The sequence below is a fragment of the Semicossyphus pulcher genome, unplaced genomic scaffold, assembly GCF_022749685.1.
Source record: "Semicossyphus pulcher isolate SPU_LCO1_2020_fin unplaced genomic scaffold, fSemPul1.0.p SCAF_19, whole genome shotgun sequence".
NCBI lineage: Eukaryota > Metazoa > Chordata > Actinopteri > Labriformes > Labridae > Semicossyphus > Semicossyphus pulcher.
This window is the reverse complement of record NW_027211692.1, coordinates 18,867,391-18,881,833: the sequence shown is the minus strand read 5'-3', so window position 1 is coordinate 18,881,833 and position 14,443 is coordinate 18,867,391. Positions and strand designations below refer to the sequence as shown.

The 14,443-nt window shown below is 37.2% G+C and overlaps 2 protein-coding genes across 3 annotated transcripts; one reads left to right on the top strand and one right to left on the bottom strand.

Annotated features, from left to right (window-relative positions):
- Window positions 1-1,020: 1,020 nt before the first annotated feature.
- gdpd1 (glycerophosphodiester phosphodiesterase domain containing 1) lies at window positions 1,021-9,149 on the bottom strand. 2 transcript variants are annotated; one of them, XM_069668445.1, is made up of 11 exons: window positions 8,990-9,149; window positions 8,060-8,209; window positions 7,732-7,774; window positions 7,452-7,587; window positions 6,381-6,426; window positions 6,067-6,188; window positions 5,594-5,683; window positions 5,193-5,326; window positions 3,310-3,369; window positions 3,135-3,186; window positions 1,021-2,726 (listed from the first exon to the last, which is right to left on the bottom strand). In XM_069668445.1, the coding sequence occupies exons 2-11, from the start codon at window positions 8,193-8,195 to the stop codon at window positions 2,592-2,594; spliced, it is 954 nt and encodes a 317-aa protein (XP_069524546.1). In that variant the 5' UTR covers window positions 8,196-8,209; window positions 8,990-9,149; the 3' UTR covers window positions 1,021-2,591. The 2 variants fall into 2 exon arrangements, with proteins under 2 accessions (XP_069524546.1, XP_069524547.1); XM_069668446.1 differs by lacking the exons at window positions 8,060-8,209; window positions 8,990-9,149 and adding an exon at window positions 7,935-7,978.
- Window positions 9,150-10,390: 1,241 nt separating this feature from the next.
- On the top strand, window positions 10,391-13,393 carry LOC138597178 (ion channel TACAN-like). Its single transcript, XM_069668741.1, has 12 exons — window positions 10,391-10,459; window positions 10,748-10,866; window positions 11,061-11,177; window positions 11,275-11,334; window positions 11,499-11,594; window positions 11,692-11,781; window positions 11,959-12,024; window positions 12,170-12,231; window positions 12,328-12,420; window positions 12,557-12,621; window positions 12,900-12,968; window positions 13,280-13,393. Exons 1-12 carry the CDS (start codon window positions 10,391-10,393, stop codon window positions 13,391-13,393), a joined length of 1,020 nt encoding a protein of 339 aa, XP_069524842.1.
- The last annotated feature ends 1,050 nt before the right edge of the window (window positions 13,394-14,443 follow it).

The following is a 14,443-nucleotide window of genomic DNA, read 5'->3' as shown; positions in this document are numbered from 1 at the left end:
CTCTGTCCAGTGTCAGATTTTTTAAGTTCATTTAAGATGTTTGGCAGAATGATTTCACCTAATAACTTACAAACATGTACGTAATCAAACATGCTAATACTCTCACAACACCGTTTCCTACTGGCGCAGTATGTGTTATTTTTGTTATTATGACAGTTTGTATTTATTGTTAGTATGAAATTAACAAATGATGCATTAATTTGAATGTAAATGTGTTTGACTATGACCAGTTTGTGTCGTGTTTGCTCTTGTATATGCAGTAACAGAAAAGTAGCTTAACAAGACAGTTACTATAACAACTGTACCACATACAAGGACAGTATACTTTTTGTACAGTTGCTAGTATTGCACACACTGCTATTTTGTTTTTAAAAATCAACCCTGGCTGTAAAACATAATCTAATTGCTTTTAGGTGAGTTATTATTCTTTTCCATGTACTAACCTGTGGCGCGCAAACTCGACCGTTAGCACGGCCTGTCATATGTAGGCGCACGCTTCAGGGGACGTGAACTATCTTGACGACCGAGTTGAGGATCTTTGCCAAAAATCACACTGACTGAAGGATGAATGACAGCATTACTAGCCAATCAGCCAACAGATAAGGCATAGCAACACTGAGCTTATTGGTCAACGGTAGAAGGGAGTAACCAATTAGACGACTGGAATCTAATTTCTAAAACTAAATTCTCTAGAATGAATACTACGGGGTAACTGTGTAGTTACATGAAGGCATATTAAGCAGGGGAATACCTGAAAACCACACCTTAAAATTCCAGCAAATGTCTATGCAGGTATCTTTTATGTAACAAACATGCCCAGCATCATTAACTTTCCCGCTACTTCTATATTACCTAAAGTCTACTGCGCCACCTCCTGTCCGTCTGAAGGTGGTTAGCAAACATTTATTAACATAACTTGGCATACCTTTGTGTTCCACAGCGGTCAGAGGCAGCATTATAAAGATATTATAAACACATGTCTTATAACAATATTGTTTATTTTTTATTGATATTGATGTTTTTAAGAGTATCTGAGTAAATCAAATTCCATACACCATTTGGGATAAGGCATTTTGACAGGTCTAAGCAGCTAGGTCTCACAACTTGTCAAAGTCGCATCATATTCAAACATTACAGCTTAACACATATTCATTTAAGCATGCAAAACAAATTTACACTCAGTACAACACAGGTAATAAAAACAAAATATTCTTGAGTATATTCATTAATGTATGATCTATATTATGATTGGTAGATCACAAGACTGTCTCACAAAGAATAATGATTTTGGATGTGCAGGTGCTCCCAACACAATGTTAAATGTCAGTGATTAGACTAACATCAGTGAAGGTTGCAAGAATGAAAACCATTCAGTGACAGCGCAAATACAAAATGCCCAACAGACTAAAGAAAATAAAACAGCAATACTGTTTTAACTGTGAAACACCATAACACCATACAATACATTCAACCAATACTACATTCATGAATGATCCTCACTCTGTGGTCACAAGTTTGGATTAGCTGATGTCAGTGGTATGATAATCTTGATGGTGATTAAACTTTTAAACTGCGGCACCCACAGCCAGGGAGCTGCTGCCTTTAATACATTTGGAAGTCATGTGACTGCAATGAAGCAATCTATAAACACGTATCAGTGCTTCTTTGTACCAACAATACACTTTAAAGCCCAGATTCATAGTTTGTAATTCACATTCTAATTTTGTGCAAGTTTACTCTCTCAGATTCATTAAAGGAGAAACAATGCCTCAGTCATTTCAGACACTTAATTCAAGACTAGGCAACGACACAAACAACAGAGCTATTAAATATAAACACATGGTATTTCAAAAACAATATATAAAACAGTATTTTTTACAGAGCAGTCCACATTTCAGCTGAATGTGCCTTTGAGTTGTCAATATGAAGCAGTGGCATCTCAGTAAGTGCACTGCTCATTTGAAACTAGCCGAGGACTTGAGTGTCGGCACCCTGTAGCAAATTTTTGGCTGAATCTATAAAAATATCTGTTTGTATTGGAGTATTATTCCAAGTGCTAAGTGGTTGTCAGTTTGTAAAAAAAGAGACAAAATCAGAGCTTATAACATTGTAAAGCTGCTGGTAAATGAACTCGGACAATATGCAACTGCATTGTCAGTCAGTGTTTTTACTGGCACAATACTCAAACCAGTAGTACTGCAGACTCATTTTTAATCATAGGCGTTAAAAAGGTTTAATAATTTCATCCCAAAAATATTTTCAAGTCGAAAGTCAGAATCATGAAATTCAAGATTAATAAGACTTGCAAACACTATATTTTAATGGCCATTTTGTCCCATTTTATCGATCCTTAAAAAGATTGTGTGCTTGTAAGCAGCTGCGATTTTATGTGATTGGGAATACAAAGGTTTGTCGAACCACCGCAGGTTTCAGAACATATCGGGGATCCCTACCCACGGTCAAACACAGTGCGAGAGTCACCCTGCTGGAATGCATGGTGTGAAGGTGGGGTTCAAGTTGGGGGGCTGGTTTTGGCAGGTCATCAGGTTGAAGGATAATCAGTGTTGTGGGGTGGGGTACACTTTGGCAGGTCACTGGAGCTTAGAAATGCCATTCTTGTCCATGAAGTCTTTAAGCCTGCTGGGAAAATCTGTCATAACTCCTGTGACTCCCAAGTCAAACGCCCTCTGGAAGTCCTCATCATCATTCAGCACCCAAACGTACACCTGAAACCAGGAGCAGGACTCGCACAGTTAAAAACGCACATACCACACAGAGGAGGGGGTCACACAAAGCTCAAGAATGCCTCTGTACCCTGACAACAGTGTTAGCGGCCGCTCTAGTCTATTTTTGAACTTGTAGAAACATTGGCCATTTCCCAGTAACAGCTCTTAACTAGAGCTTAACAGCAAACAGCTCTCAAAGCACAGACAGGCTCAGTCACAATACTTTGTAGTCTTTCTTGAAAGTGAAAATGAATCATATTAAGTTACTTAACCTTGACACAATTCTGTACACATCCCTGTTTAATGTTAACATTCGATACACTGTTACTACCACTATGTCTTCAAATCCGTATAAAGGCCTAAAGCTTTTTTTTTCTTGTTTTTGAGGGTTTATAACAGCACCTTTACCTGTATTCCCCTGGCAGTTAGATGCTTAAACAGAGCTTTCCTCATCAGCAAACTGCAAGAGGAGAATAATAAGTGAGAACTTGCAAGCATAGCAGAGGTATGGCAGTGTTTGTGTGAGTTTTATCTTGTCAAATTTCATCAGAAATTCACATGTTCAGACAAGTCGTTGACTTACGCGTCTGCAAGCCAGATGAGTACTCGCTGACTCCGAGTTAAACTGTTAGGATCCTTTAGTCTGCAAAGATAGGACAAAAGTGTCAGAAAAGTTCTCCTAACAATCAATGCTGCCTCACTGCAAAATGATCATACAGAGCCATAATGACTCCAGTCAAATACAGGAAGGAATGTTTTCCCCTCAAATTAATTATAGGAAATTAAGGAAACCATTAATTAAAGCAGATGTAAAATGAGGAGGGCTGGAAGAAAATGTGAGCGGTTTAATCACATAATGAAATGTCTAGCTCAATGAACACAACACAGTGATGATGATACTTATATTTGAGGGGAGGTGGATGTATTGAGCATCTATTTGTACAACATAAATACTTTAGTGGCCTTTACAGAAGTAAATTAAAATGAATCTTTTAATCCTTCATGCATGCGTGGCATGTATAATCAGCTCTCTGACCTTGATCCTTACGATCTTCAAACACACACTCGCCAGGCAAAGGGTGTCAATGTTTCTTTTAAAGACTTAATTACCGAGTGTGAGATCATCTTTCAAACAGCTCCGTGGCCCAGATAACAGAGACGGAAAGGACACGCTGCAAAGAGGGAACTATGTGGAGTGGGTCCACCCGAGCAAAGGAAGCCAGCTCATTTTTAAAGAGCTAAATATATCAAATTTAAGTCCATGTAATTAAAATCATGTGCAAATCCGTTAAAATATTGATTATAACAACAAAAGTTTTGACCTGAAGAGGAAGCAACAAACTATTTCACACATATTGTAAACAAACATCCACTTGCTGGAAGATTTCAAGAGTTCTAAGTTGCAAATCTTGATGTTCGTCAGCAGATAGAGTTTGAAACTTCAGTAAAGTGTCTCTGTCTCTGTTCAAGGTTTGTCCCTGGCCTCCATCTGCTGATGAAGGCAGCAAAGCAGGAAGTGTCCCAGTAAATAGACCTTGATCTATTTGCTAATATTTTTTTGTCAAACTAATATTTTCATAGTCAATAACAAACATTGTCTAACAACTCATTCATTTTTTTTTTTTTTTTTTTTTTACTATAAATGAGAGTTTGGGCTAATTAATGAACGGCAGCTAAAAAGTGTTCCCAATATCTATTTGAGTTTATGTTCTTCTAGTAATTTGAGATGGTCTGTAAGCACAAACTGTTGTTTCCTATGAACAAACTAGAACTTTAAAGGACTTGTATCTTTGTTGAGTTGTGCAACTACTGACTCTGTTAAACCGCTTTCCCCCTGGTCAAAAAAACCGCTAAGGCTTTTTTGCTTAATGGGAAAGGTTATAATCGGCATTCAGACCCGGGTCAAATGACTCTGCAGTAGACCCGGGTAATTATCAACTTGGCGCCAATCAGCATTGATGGGAACACAAAACCTGTGTCAACACGCTCATCTCTGCCCTCTTTCCGGTGCGATCTTATGCTCTGTTGATAATGTCAGCGACTCCTTGTCATCTCAGCTACCAATTCCACCCGTCTCCATCCAAGCAGCGCTTGAACATCGTTCGAAATTTGTCGCCGGCGAATTTGATAAATAGACTGAATGAGTAATAGATACAATAAAGACCTAACCACCGTAACATCTTCACTATTTACTAACCCCGTTTCCGGCGTGTTTGTGACATCAGATGGTGACGCAGCAGAAAATAGACCGACAGGAGAATACTTCACTGGCAATGGGAAAAGAGACAATCTGCATATATAAGCGGGTCTTCCAGGGTCTGAAAAACCCGTGTCAACATGCTAATTTCAGTGGGAAAGGGGTATTAGTGAAGGTCGATGCACAATGTGCACACCTCTCCTGGAAAGTGCATCTTTTGTTTTTATTTGATCCTATTTGTATCTCTATATGTAGGTGTGTATACGTACTTGGTAAGAATAGAGGGCATTGGGATCTCCAGAAATTGCTCCTTGAGGGGAACAAAGGGCAGAAGACCGGTGTAGAAGAGACCCAACAGCTGCACTACTCTTGGTAAGCTGAACAACACGGGAATACGAGGGTTCTAAAACACACACACACACACAAAGTCAAGATTTAGGGTCAAATTCCTAATTAGGAGTTAATTGATGACACAGCATGCATTAATAATTAAGATTAAAATATGATTTACATATCTCAGATTTACTCTACAGAGACAACAGAGTACAGTACATAACAAAATAAGTATAAAGTATATACTATAACTGGTAGCAAGTGTTATTTTATGACTTCTTGAGATTACTGGACTGAAAGTAAACGGAGATATACTGTAGATTTTAAGTAGATGTACCTCTTTGTAACACTTCTTTACAATCTGGTTGCTGGCATTGCCCCAGACGGTCAGGTGCTCTCTGTCGTACTTAACCACCAGTTCAGAAACCTGAAAGCATTAGAGTTGTTATTGCAGAAACTGAATAAAAAAAGAAGGTAGACAGGTGTGAAACATGATTCACACCTGTCAATCAATGTCAATCAATGTCTGACACTGAGGACCACTGGAGTCCTGAAAGTAGGCTGCATTTTAAGATGATCTCCTTTAGCTTTAGGCATGCACATGTAAGATAGGTGTACGTTTCAATGTCTTCCTGTTTAAATAAAACTTTGGATAGACAGTGAGGTAACCACTTTAAGGACATACAAGTTATAAAAAATGGTCATCTTAAAGTCTTTAAAATCTTTAAAGTTTTTAAATAGACATGGCACTGAAAATTAGCAAACATAGTGAAAGAGATAAAGAACCAAAAGAAAAAAACGCAAACAAACCTTTTTGATGAGTGTGTCGTTGTTGACCTTGATATCAATGTTGACAGGTGTATTGGGAAATGCATCAAAAATGTCCGTGAGGCGTGGGATGCGTTTGTCCTCTCCCCCCTCGCAGAAACACTCTGCACAGACAAGGACGGGTCGAAATCACAGCTAGCTTCAGATAATAGTCAACATGACGAGTGGCTGCACACTGGGCCAAGTCTGTCAATCATTTCCACTGCAGCTAAGTACATTTCCTTCATGGAGTTATTTTAGGTTATATTGCAGATTAATTGTAGTAATTCCATCAGTCATGTGTATTTGATGCTCACCCCTTTGAAAAGTTACACCCAGCTTGCAGAGGTACTGCGGAAGCTCCTGAAAAGAGCAAGAACGGACAAGAATCACAGCGATGAGTTAGAACATGTAAGATCCAGTGAGTGTTTCACATTAAAGACGGTCATTACAGAAAAGACTGAGAAACAGACAAAGAGACCACAAAACAGCAGCATGATTTAAGTGAAGAACTCTTAGCTCCAGGGTCAAAGAGCAATAAAACTGTACAGCTGTATGTCTCATTTTGGAGTCATGTTAGTATCATTTCTTTTGATATGATATTTAACTGTCTGACCTTCAAACACACACAAATACTGGAGCTGAAGCCTTTTAATGCTTCAAGATATTTCAGTGGAGGCCAGCAAATATGTGTAAAAACAAAATTAGCAAAAATCATTCATGAGCAACAATCAATCAACTGACTCGAGGATTTCTGCTGAATCAGACTTTTTTTTATCAGGCAAAAGTTCATCATGCATGTGACATATCAGGGGACTTGGTATGGACCTCATATGATTAAGTCACATGACCAGTCAATGTTATTGCCTCATATAGACACAAACATAGAATGAAACTGTTGTTTGAGTTGGTTTGTTATTAAACTAAATATTTGTGGACCTTTTGACCTCTATGTCCCGCCTCTGTTAAAGGTTCCAGAAGTTATTTTTGCATTTAGTGAACTTTTTTTAATGTATTTCGATTCATCATTGTTCCCTACATGTTTAATATCTTGCAGTCTTCTTCTTCCCTGCCTTTGTAGGCATGTCAGAGCATATCTTGAATGGGAACCATTTATAAAGAACAGCTCTATAGTGCTACTAAAGTTCTAAAAATCCACAGGGATCTTTTCATGGAGAGTGCAAAATTTTTTTTTTTTTTTAAACTTTTAACTTTATTAAAATTATCACGCAACATAATCATTGTCCTTTATGAAGGTTGTCTAGAAAAATGAAAGGGGGCAGCAAAACAGTTCATAGATCCAGAAAAATGTTTAGAAAATAGTAAAGGGCTTAGTTAACTAACTAGTTAAAAATAAACTTAATTGTAATTGCAGAGCAGTAACTCACAGCGTAGCTCGTGTCACAGATATAGGCGTTGATGCCAGTGGACCTGCACAAGTTGGCATCATGCGATACCACCACCTCTTCATCTTTCGTCAGGTGGCAATCCAACTCCAGCATGTCGGTGCCGAGATCCACAGCACTGCAGAAACACAGTACACACATTGTATTTATCACCAATTAAAGAAAATTCATTGATTGCTAATCTAACAACTGTGGTCACTCCAATCTATCACAATTATCAAGCTCAATCATTAAGCTTTATCAGTGACTAAGGTGTACTCACTGCTTGAAAGCTGCCATGGTGTTTTCCAGGTTTTCACCTGCACCTGCAATACAAAAGTAAACACAAAGCTGGGTGTGGTGATTTCTTTCTATTTGCATTACTGTGGGACACACATACGCATCAATAGCCAATGGCCTGTTTGACGCACAGTATTAAATACAGTGCACAATATGCAAACCTAATAATTACATCTATCAACAAACCTGAATCTCAATTGAATGAAGTAGCCATATGCTGAACAGTGTGCCTATACTTCTACAACAGACAGAGAGAGAGAGAGAGTAAAAATCAACCATGTTAAAAGCTGAAATCAGAATGACCGACTCACCTCCTCGATGGGAAATGTGCTTGCTGAGGAAAGTCTCTTTCTTCTTCCGGTGCAAAAGATTTGGGCATTTTAGAAGCAGGGCAGAGGTGAGCACGTAGCCCGTTACCGTCGACAGGACATAGACTGCAGCACACATCTCCTATCTGTCAGCTGGAAAACAAACACAACCCACACAAAGTTATATAGCGAGAGTGAAATAGTATTTATTCTTGACAGAGAAATATTAAAAAGTTTACTGAAAAAATAACTTTCATAAAGAGCAAAGTATGTAACAATTTACTAATCACTAATTAAACTACAAATATGATAGATAGATAGATAGATAGATAGATGGATAGATACATACATACTTTATTGAGCCAAAGGCCAATTTAGGAATAGCTTAATTCAGATCCTCAAGCTTACTACTTAACCCCAAACCCCAAGTTATTACATGTATTTTGATATATATTGAGACAATCAAGTATTTGCAAGTGAGGAAATGTACCTAGTAAATGTTTATATTTATCAAATATCAATATTAAAATAAATCTTAAACCGTAAACCAATCAGAAAAACTACGGCAGATGCAGGACTTGTTAATAGCGAGGTCATGTCATTTTCATCCTGCGATTTAACCACCAGCTTCTAATTCATCAATCAGCTGCTTAAAATAGTTTACACTTTACATTGAAGCTTTTATTGTGGCTCTGTCTCATTGTCGATGGGACAGTATGAACTGCCTTGTTTGCAGCGTTTGCGGAAAGGTTTATATAAAGATAATATATTAGCTAGATAACATTAAAAACACATTTTCTCAATTACATGCGAAGTTGTAACAAATGTTAAATTACACTAATTTAGCAAGCTAACGATAGCGTACTAGCTAAACTAGCTGAATGAAGCTAACGTTAGCTGAGCTGGGGTTGAACCAATATAATGACATCTTACCTTTGTCATCAAATTGTTAAGGTTTCCTTTGTTTTTGTGATGACTAACCTAGATTATCCCAGTTTGAGTTCGTTAATGTCCAGAGATCAACCAGCAAGCTACTTCTTTTAAAGACAAATTGATGAAACGAACGTTTGCTCTCCTGTGAGGCTCCAGTGCTGCCCTCCCACTGAACACAGCTGTCTCTGACAATACATAAACCGGCCGCTGTCAGATATGTGCGCATGCGCTATCGTGTGGTCCTGCGAAACGTCAACAATGACACTTCCGCCAGCAGAATCCTTCAAAATAAAAGAACTTAACTCACTATTTGGGGGCAAACGATTTCTACTGAAAAAAATAATTATGTGGTTTACTTTTCTTTCTACCTGTTTATTTGTCATTCTATCAATGCAAAATATATATGAAATGAAAGCTTTTTTTTAAGAACAGGGTATAATATGGATGGGATACAACTTACCTTGCCATTCTGAAAGACAATATAAAATAGCCTACCACACTTGCATCAACCATGTACACCAGGGCACTATCATAAACTGTGTTGCAATTTGCCTCTATATTTCAGTTTAAGTTCAGTTATCAATCCCTTTATCTACATTCAATTCTTAAAGAATGTCTCAACTTACAGTGCAAACTCTGTTTATTTTTGTCTTAAACCATGAGTTAAAATTCAAATATTAATTCATGGTTGAAGTACTAGCCCTTTTTTATATACTATTAAGTTTGATCAGAGGGTAATTGTACCATTGCACTACCATGGCTCTCAGTCTTTAATGTAGAGGTTTTACATTTCAAATTAGAACACTACACTTTAATATCATTTTTCATCAATTTCCTTCTCAAAACAACAATTGTTCCAACCAATTCATCATATGTGCCATCAAATTACAGCCCTAATGTTCCGCATCAACCCCAGTCTCTAAGGTAATTGATCTAAACTTGTCCTTCCATCCACCAGATGCTGCTATTGTGCAGCTGAGTAAGTGACAAGCAAAATATAATGGGGAAAAAAGCATGCTCAAAAGCAGAGTCTTATAAACAGGGGGCAGTGTCAATCACGGCAAAGGTAAAAATGGAGAACTCTACTTTTTTTTCATTTCATATAAAACAGTCAACAATAATCTATCGCTTTAAGATCTGTGGGTGATAACCTAAAAATGTGATAACTAGAAAATGTCCACAGAACAATGTCCAAGTTAAAATCTTGCACATTTGAACCAGTCAAAGTTCACCTTATGCAATAAAGCTTCCATGGAGATGAGATACACACCCAGAAGAGAAATACTTCAACATAGCATTATGTGCGAGTCTTTTCTTGGTGGTTAAACAAATAAAAAACCTTACTTGGCGTCCTTTGAAGATTGGTTTGCTGCCAGTGTAGTGAAAGATTGTGTTCAGAAAATGGCCCAAGGTCTACCAAACGTTCTGGAGGAGTGGAAATGTCTGGAAGACGAGTATCAACAACTTCAGGTAAGAAACAGATTAAAAACAGCTGACAGTATCAGATTATGAACATAGAGCGGTTGTATAAATCACCCTTAACCCACTCTTTTCTTGCTGTTGTGTTACCAGAAACAAACGACACAATGTTTTGAAGATGCATGAACTAAACGTCTTGTGTAACCATCTTAAAGCTGCTTGAACTCTTGTGAAATTTCTTGGTCATGCTATATTGTAATCTGCCAGTTTTTCAAAAACTGCTCCTTGTAATATACAATAATTTGGTTATTGATGTAACAACATTTTCTTGTCATTCAGGAGATCCACAGACTGTATTTACAGAAACTGGATGAAATTTCCAAACTACAAAAAAACTGCTCTTCCTCCATTTCCAATCAGCGCAATAGACTGATGGAGGTGTCCCACCTTGTGAAAAAGTAGATATACAAATACTATATATTAATAGTAACATTTATGGATAGATACAGTGCATTTGGTCATACACACACAGAACCACATAGTGAAAGAATACTAAGTGATATAAATGAAGTAGCTCAACAAATAAACACACAAACATGTCATGTTGTCTCAATGATACAGACCTGTCTTATGCACTTGTATCCTCCATCAGATGCAGCACAAGACCATCAGAAGAAGATACAAAAACACTGGAGGAAATAAAAAAGAAAATAAAGACACGACCAAATGCTTTCTTTGAAATGGAGGCTTTCCTTCCAAAGAAAAATGGGTGACGATTTCTACTGAATCAAAAATTCTAAAATACAAGTTGGTCTACATTTATAACAGTAAAATAAGAAGAATAAAATTGTGGTTTTAAATTGCAGGTTGTATCTCAGTCTGGTTCTCGGAAATGTGAATGTCACTCTTCTCAGCAAGCAGTCAAAGTGAGCAACGACTATTAAGGCCAACACACAAGCCAAATATCATCATCATAAGTCCATTTGTTATTTTGTAATGTTCTTTTGCTAATCAAACATTTCCTTGGTCTATCAGTTTTGAAAAGCCTTTAATGTGATATTGACACATACATTTGTCACATCCTTGTTAGATTTGCCTACAAAGACGAGTACGAGAAGTTCAAGCTGTACCTCACAGTGCTCCTGCTGCTGTTCTCCTTCATGTGCTATTTCTTTGTGAGCTACAGGTGAGCATCAGCAGTAATAACAAGTTTAGCAAACTGTAACTGGATGCACCGTACATATAACTCCAAAACTTGTCTTACTGTGTGTCCCTGACTTTAGATTTCTTGATGCAATCCTCAATTTCCTGCTGGTGTGGTACTACTGTACGCTAACTATCAGGGAAAGTATCCTCATCAACAATGGCTCCAGGTCGGCCCACCATCCTTCTAGCCATACCAGCTAAATAATGCAAAATCCATATCCACATGAGACTAATTAACTAACTAACTAACTTTCACTTTTTGCTATATTAAAGGTAATTAATCTTTTTGCCATCATGTCATTTAAAATAAATAAAAATGTTATAACTTGTGTCCTGCATCATAGAATCAAAGGCTGGTGGGTTTTTCATCACTACATCTCAGCGTTTTTGTCGGGTGTAATGCTGACATGGTGAGTACGGGAAGAAAAGATCTCTGACTGTATTTAAACACGTTCAAACGTTCAGAAAATGTCATTCATATGATGCTTGCAAATACATTTAGAATATTTAACATTTTTCTCTGTTAAAACAAACGTCCTTCCTCTCACACCAAAGGCCAGATGGGAACCTGTACAAGATATTCAGGAACCAGTTCCTCGCCTACTCTTTGTACCAAAGTAGGGTCAAAGTACTTGAGCTACTGTATTTGTGGTCCCAAGTTTTCTGAATTAAAATAAAGCCTGATCACAGCTTGTTTTATGTGGAACACACAGGTTTTGTTCAGTGTCTGCAGTGCTATTATCAGAGCGGCTGTCTGTACAGATTACGAGCTCTGGGAGAAAGACACAACATGGATCTGACCGTGGGTGAGATACAAGGACACAGACGCACTCAGACAGACATATCCTAATTAAAAGAGTATTACAATATTGATGCTGGTTTATGACATTAACATTAAATCACTATTAGAGATTTATGCTTTTGTCTGCTTTCTGTTTTTAGAGGGCTTTCAGTCGTGGATGTGGAAAGGGCTGACGTTTCTTTTGCCCTTCCTCTTTTTTGGTCATGTGAGTCCAGTCACTGATTTGAACTTGAGAAATTCCCCCTCTCTACTGGTGAGGTTGCATTACACATGATGCTGTCTCATGGTTTAGACTGGAGGACACCGAAAAGCTGATAAGAAATGCTGATGTCATTCTAGACTCAATAAAATGTGACCATGTTTTGGTTTTTCTTGATCCTGATCAAAGTTTAATCTTTAGCGGTTCTGTATTTGTGCAGTTGCAGCTATTTCTATTCACTTTTAACAAAGCAAACCCTTAAGTCCTCATGTTTTGTCTTGTAGTTCTGGCAGCTCTTCAATGGCCTCTCTCTGTTCAGAATGGCTCAGCTCCCAGACTGTAAGGAATGGCAGGTCAGTGCTTTTACGGTCACTAGAGTTTTACTAAATCATCTGGTCCTTGTTTTTATTCCAGGTTTAAGATTTCCTGTATTCATCTGTCATCTACCTTTGTGTACACCAAAAGACGACTTAGTGTGCTCACATTTCATATAAAATATAACTGAAAGCCTACTTGTAATACTTTGTTGTATGGGTGGAGTTCCTTTGTGAAATCAGGATGTTTTTTTTAACGTCACTTCACATTAATGCTGAATACTTAATCTTTAAAATAGTCAAATGAATTATGCCAACTCACTCTTCTCTTTTGTTTCATGTGATGTCAGGTCCTGGTGTGTGGTCTCTGCTTCCTTATTCTGTTCATGGGAAACTTCTTCACCACTGTCGCCGTGGTGCGTCAGAAGATAAAGAGCAGGAATCAGAAAACAAAGAGTCTGTGATACGGACTAATAAACAAAAAACATGTCTACAAAATGCTGTCTCACATGCTCCTGTCAAAATTAAAGCTCATGTCATCATTATATCTGCCATTAACATGAAGTATGTTATTATTCTATCAAATTATCACTAGTGTACTAAATACTATTACAAACATTCACAGTAGATGCATGAATATAAAATAACTATAATTACAGTACAATCATCATTTAAGGTTAAATTAGAAACAATACCTTCATGTCTATAGCTTGACAAAATGATTCTGAAAAATAAAAGTCAAAACCTTAAATAAAGTCTATAATTTGAGAGACATGCTAGCGTCTGTGAAAGTATTTTTTATACTACTTAAATATTTTGTACTTGTGCATAGATGTGTCTGGATGTGTTTGACTGCAGCTCTTTAATTGTTTTTTGCCCTATCTCCTAAAGAGTTATGGTTGGCTGGTAAATTCCCTGCAAGAGGTTCCCTGCAGCGATGGAAAAAGATAATGACCTTATAAAATCTCATTCATTATTGTAGAAGAAACAACCAAGCAGACTAATGTGATTCAAATTCCACCCAAGCCAGCTGCTACAACGTTCAAATCAAATGTTATACAAGTATAACAAGTATAAATCAATAAACAATAGATTGACAGGCAGTGGTTAAAGTATTTACATTCACTTCAGTTACAGTAGCAATACAGGCTAAATTCAAATGTTTACTTTGAAGTACAGAAGTTTAAGCAACAACAGTATTTAGTATATTTAAGTGTTATATTACAGTATATTATTACATGATTATTGTTGTAGTAGCCTAATATGGTTTACTACTTTAAAGATGTAGTTGCAAGGTGGGGCTACGAACTGATCACTGGGTAGCTTTATCTTATTCTCTTAAAATACTAGTATACAGTAGACCTATACAAATAGAGTACAGAGAGTAAAAACACGTTAAAATCATTTATTTTACTTGTAAAGTATTATATTTAATAATAGGTATCAAAGTGGTATAATAAAGTGTTCTTTTTTTCAATCTACTGTATTACTACTTTTCCTTTCCCCAGAAAGTT

Bases quoted from the DNA above. Each gene is read 5' to 3' on its own strand.
- gdpd1 (XM_069668445.1), bottom strand. From the start codon at position 8,195: ATGTGTGCTGCAGTCTATGTCCTGTCGACGGTAACGGGCTACGTGCTC. The intron at 7,775-8,059 runs GTGAGTCGGTCA...TTTGTATTGCAG, and splicing joins GCACATTTCCCATCGAGGAG to GTGCAGGTGAAAACCTGGAA. The intron at 7,588-7,731 runs GTGAGTACACCT...GTGTTTCTGCAG, and splicing joins ACCATGGCAGCTTTCAAGCA to TGCTGTGGATCTCGGCACCG.
- LOC138597178 (XM_069668741.1), top strand. From the start codon at position 10,391: ATGGCCCAAGGTCTACCAAACGTTCTGGAGGAGTGGAAATGTCTGGAA. The intron at 11,595-11,691 runs GTGAGCATCAGC...CCCTGACTTTAG, and splicing joins TATTTCTTTGTGAGCTACAG to ATTTCTTGATGCAATCCTCA. The intron at 12,025-12,169 runs GTGAGTACGGGA...CTCACACCAAAG, and splicing joins TCGGGTGTAATGCTGACATG to GCCAGATGGGAACCTGTACA.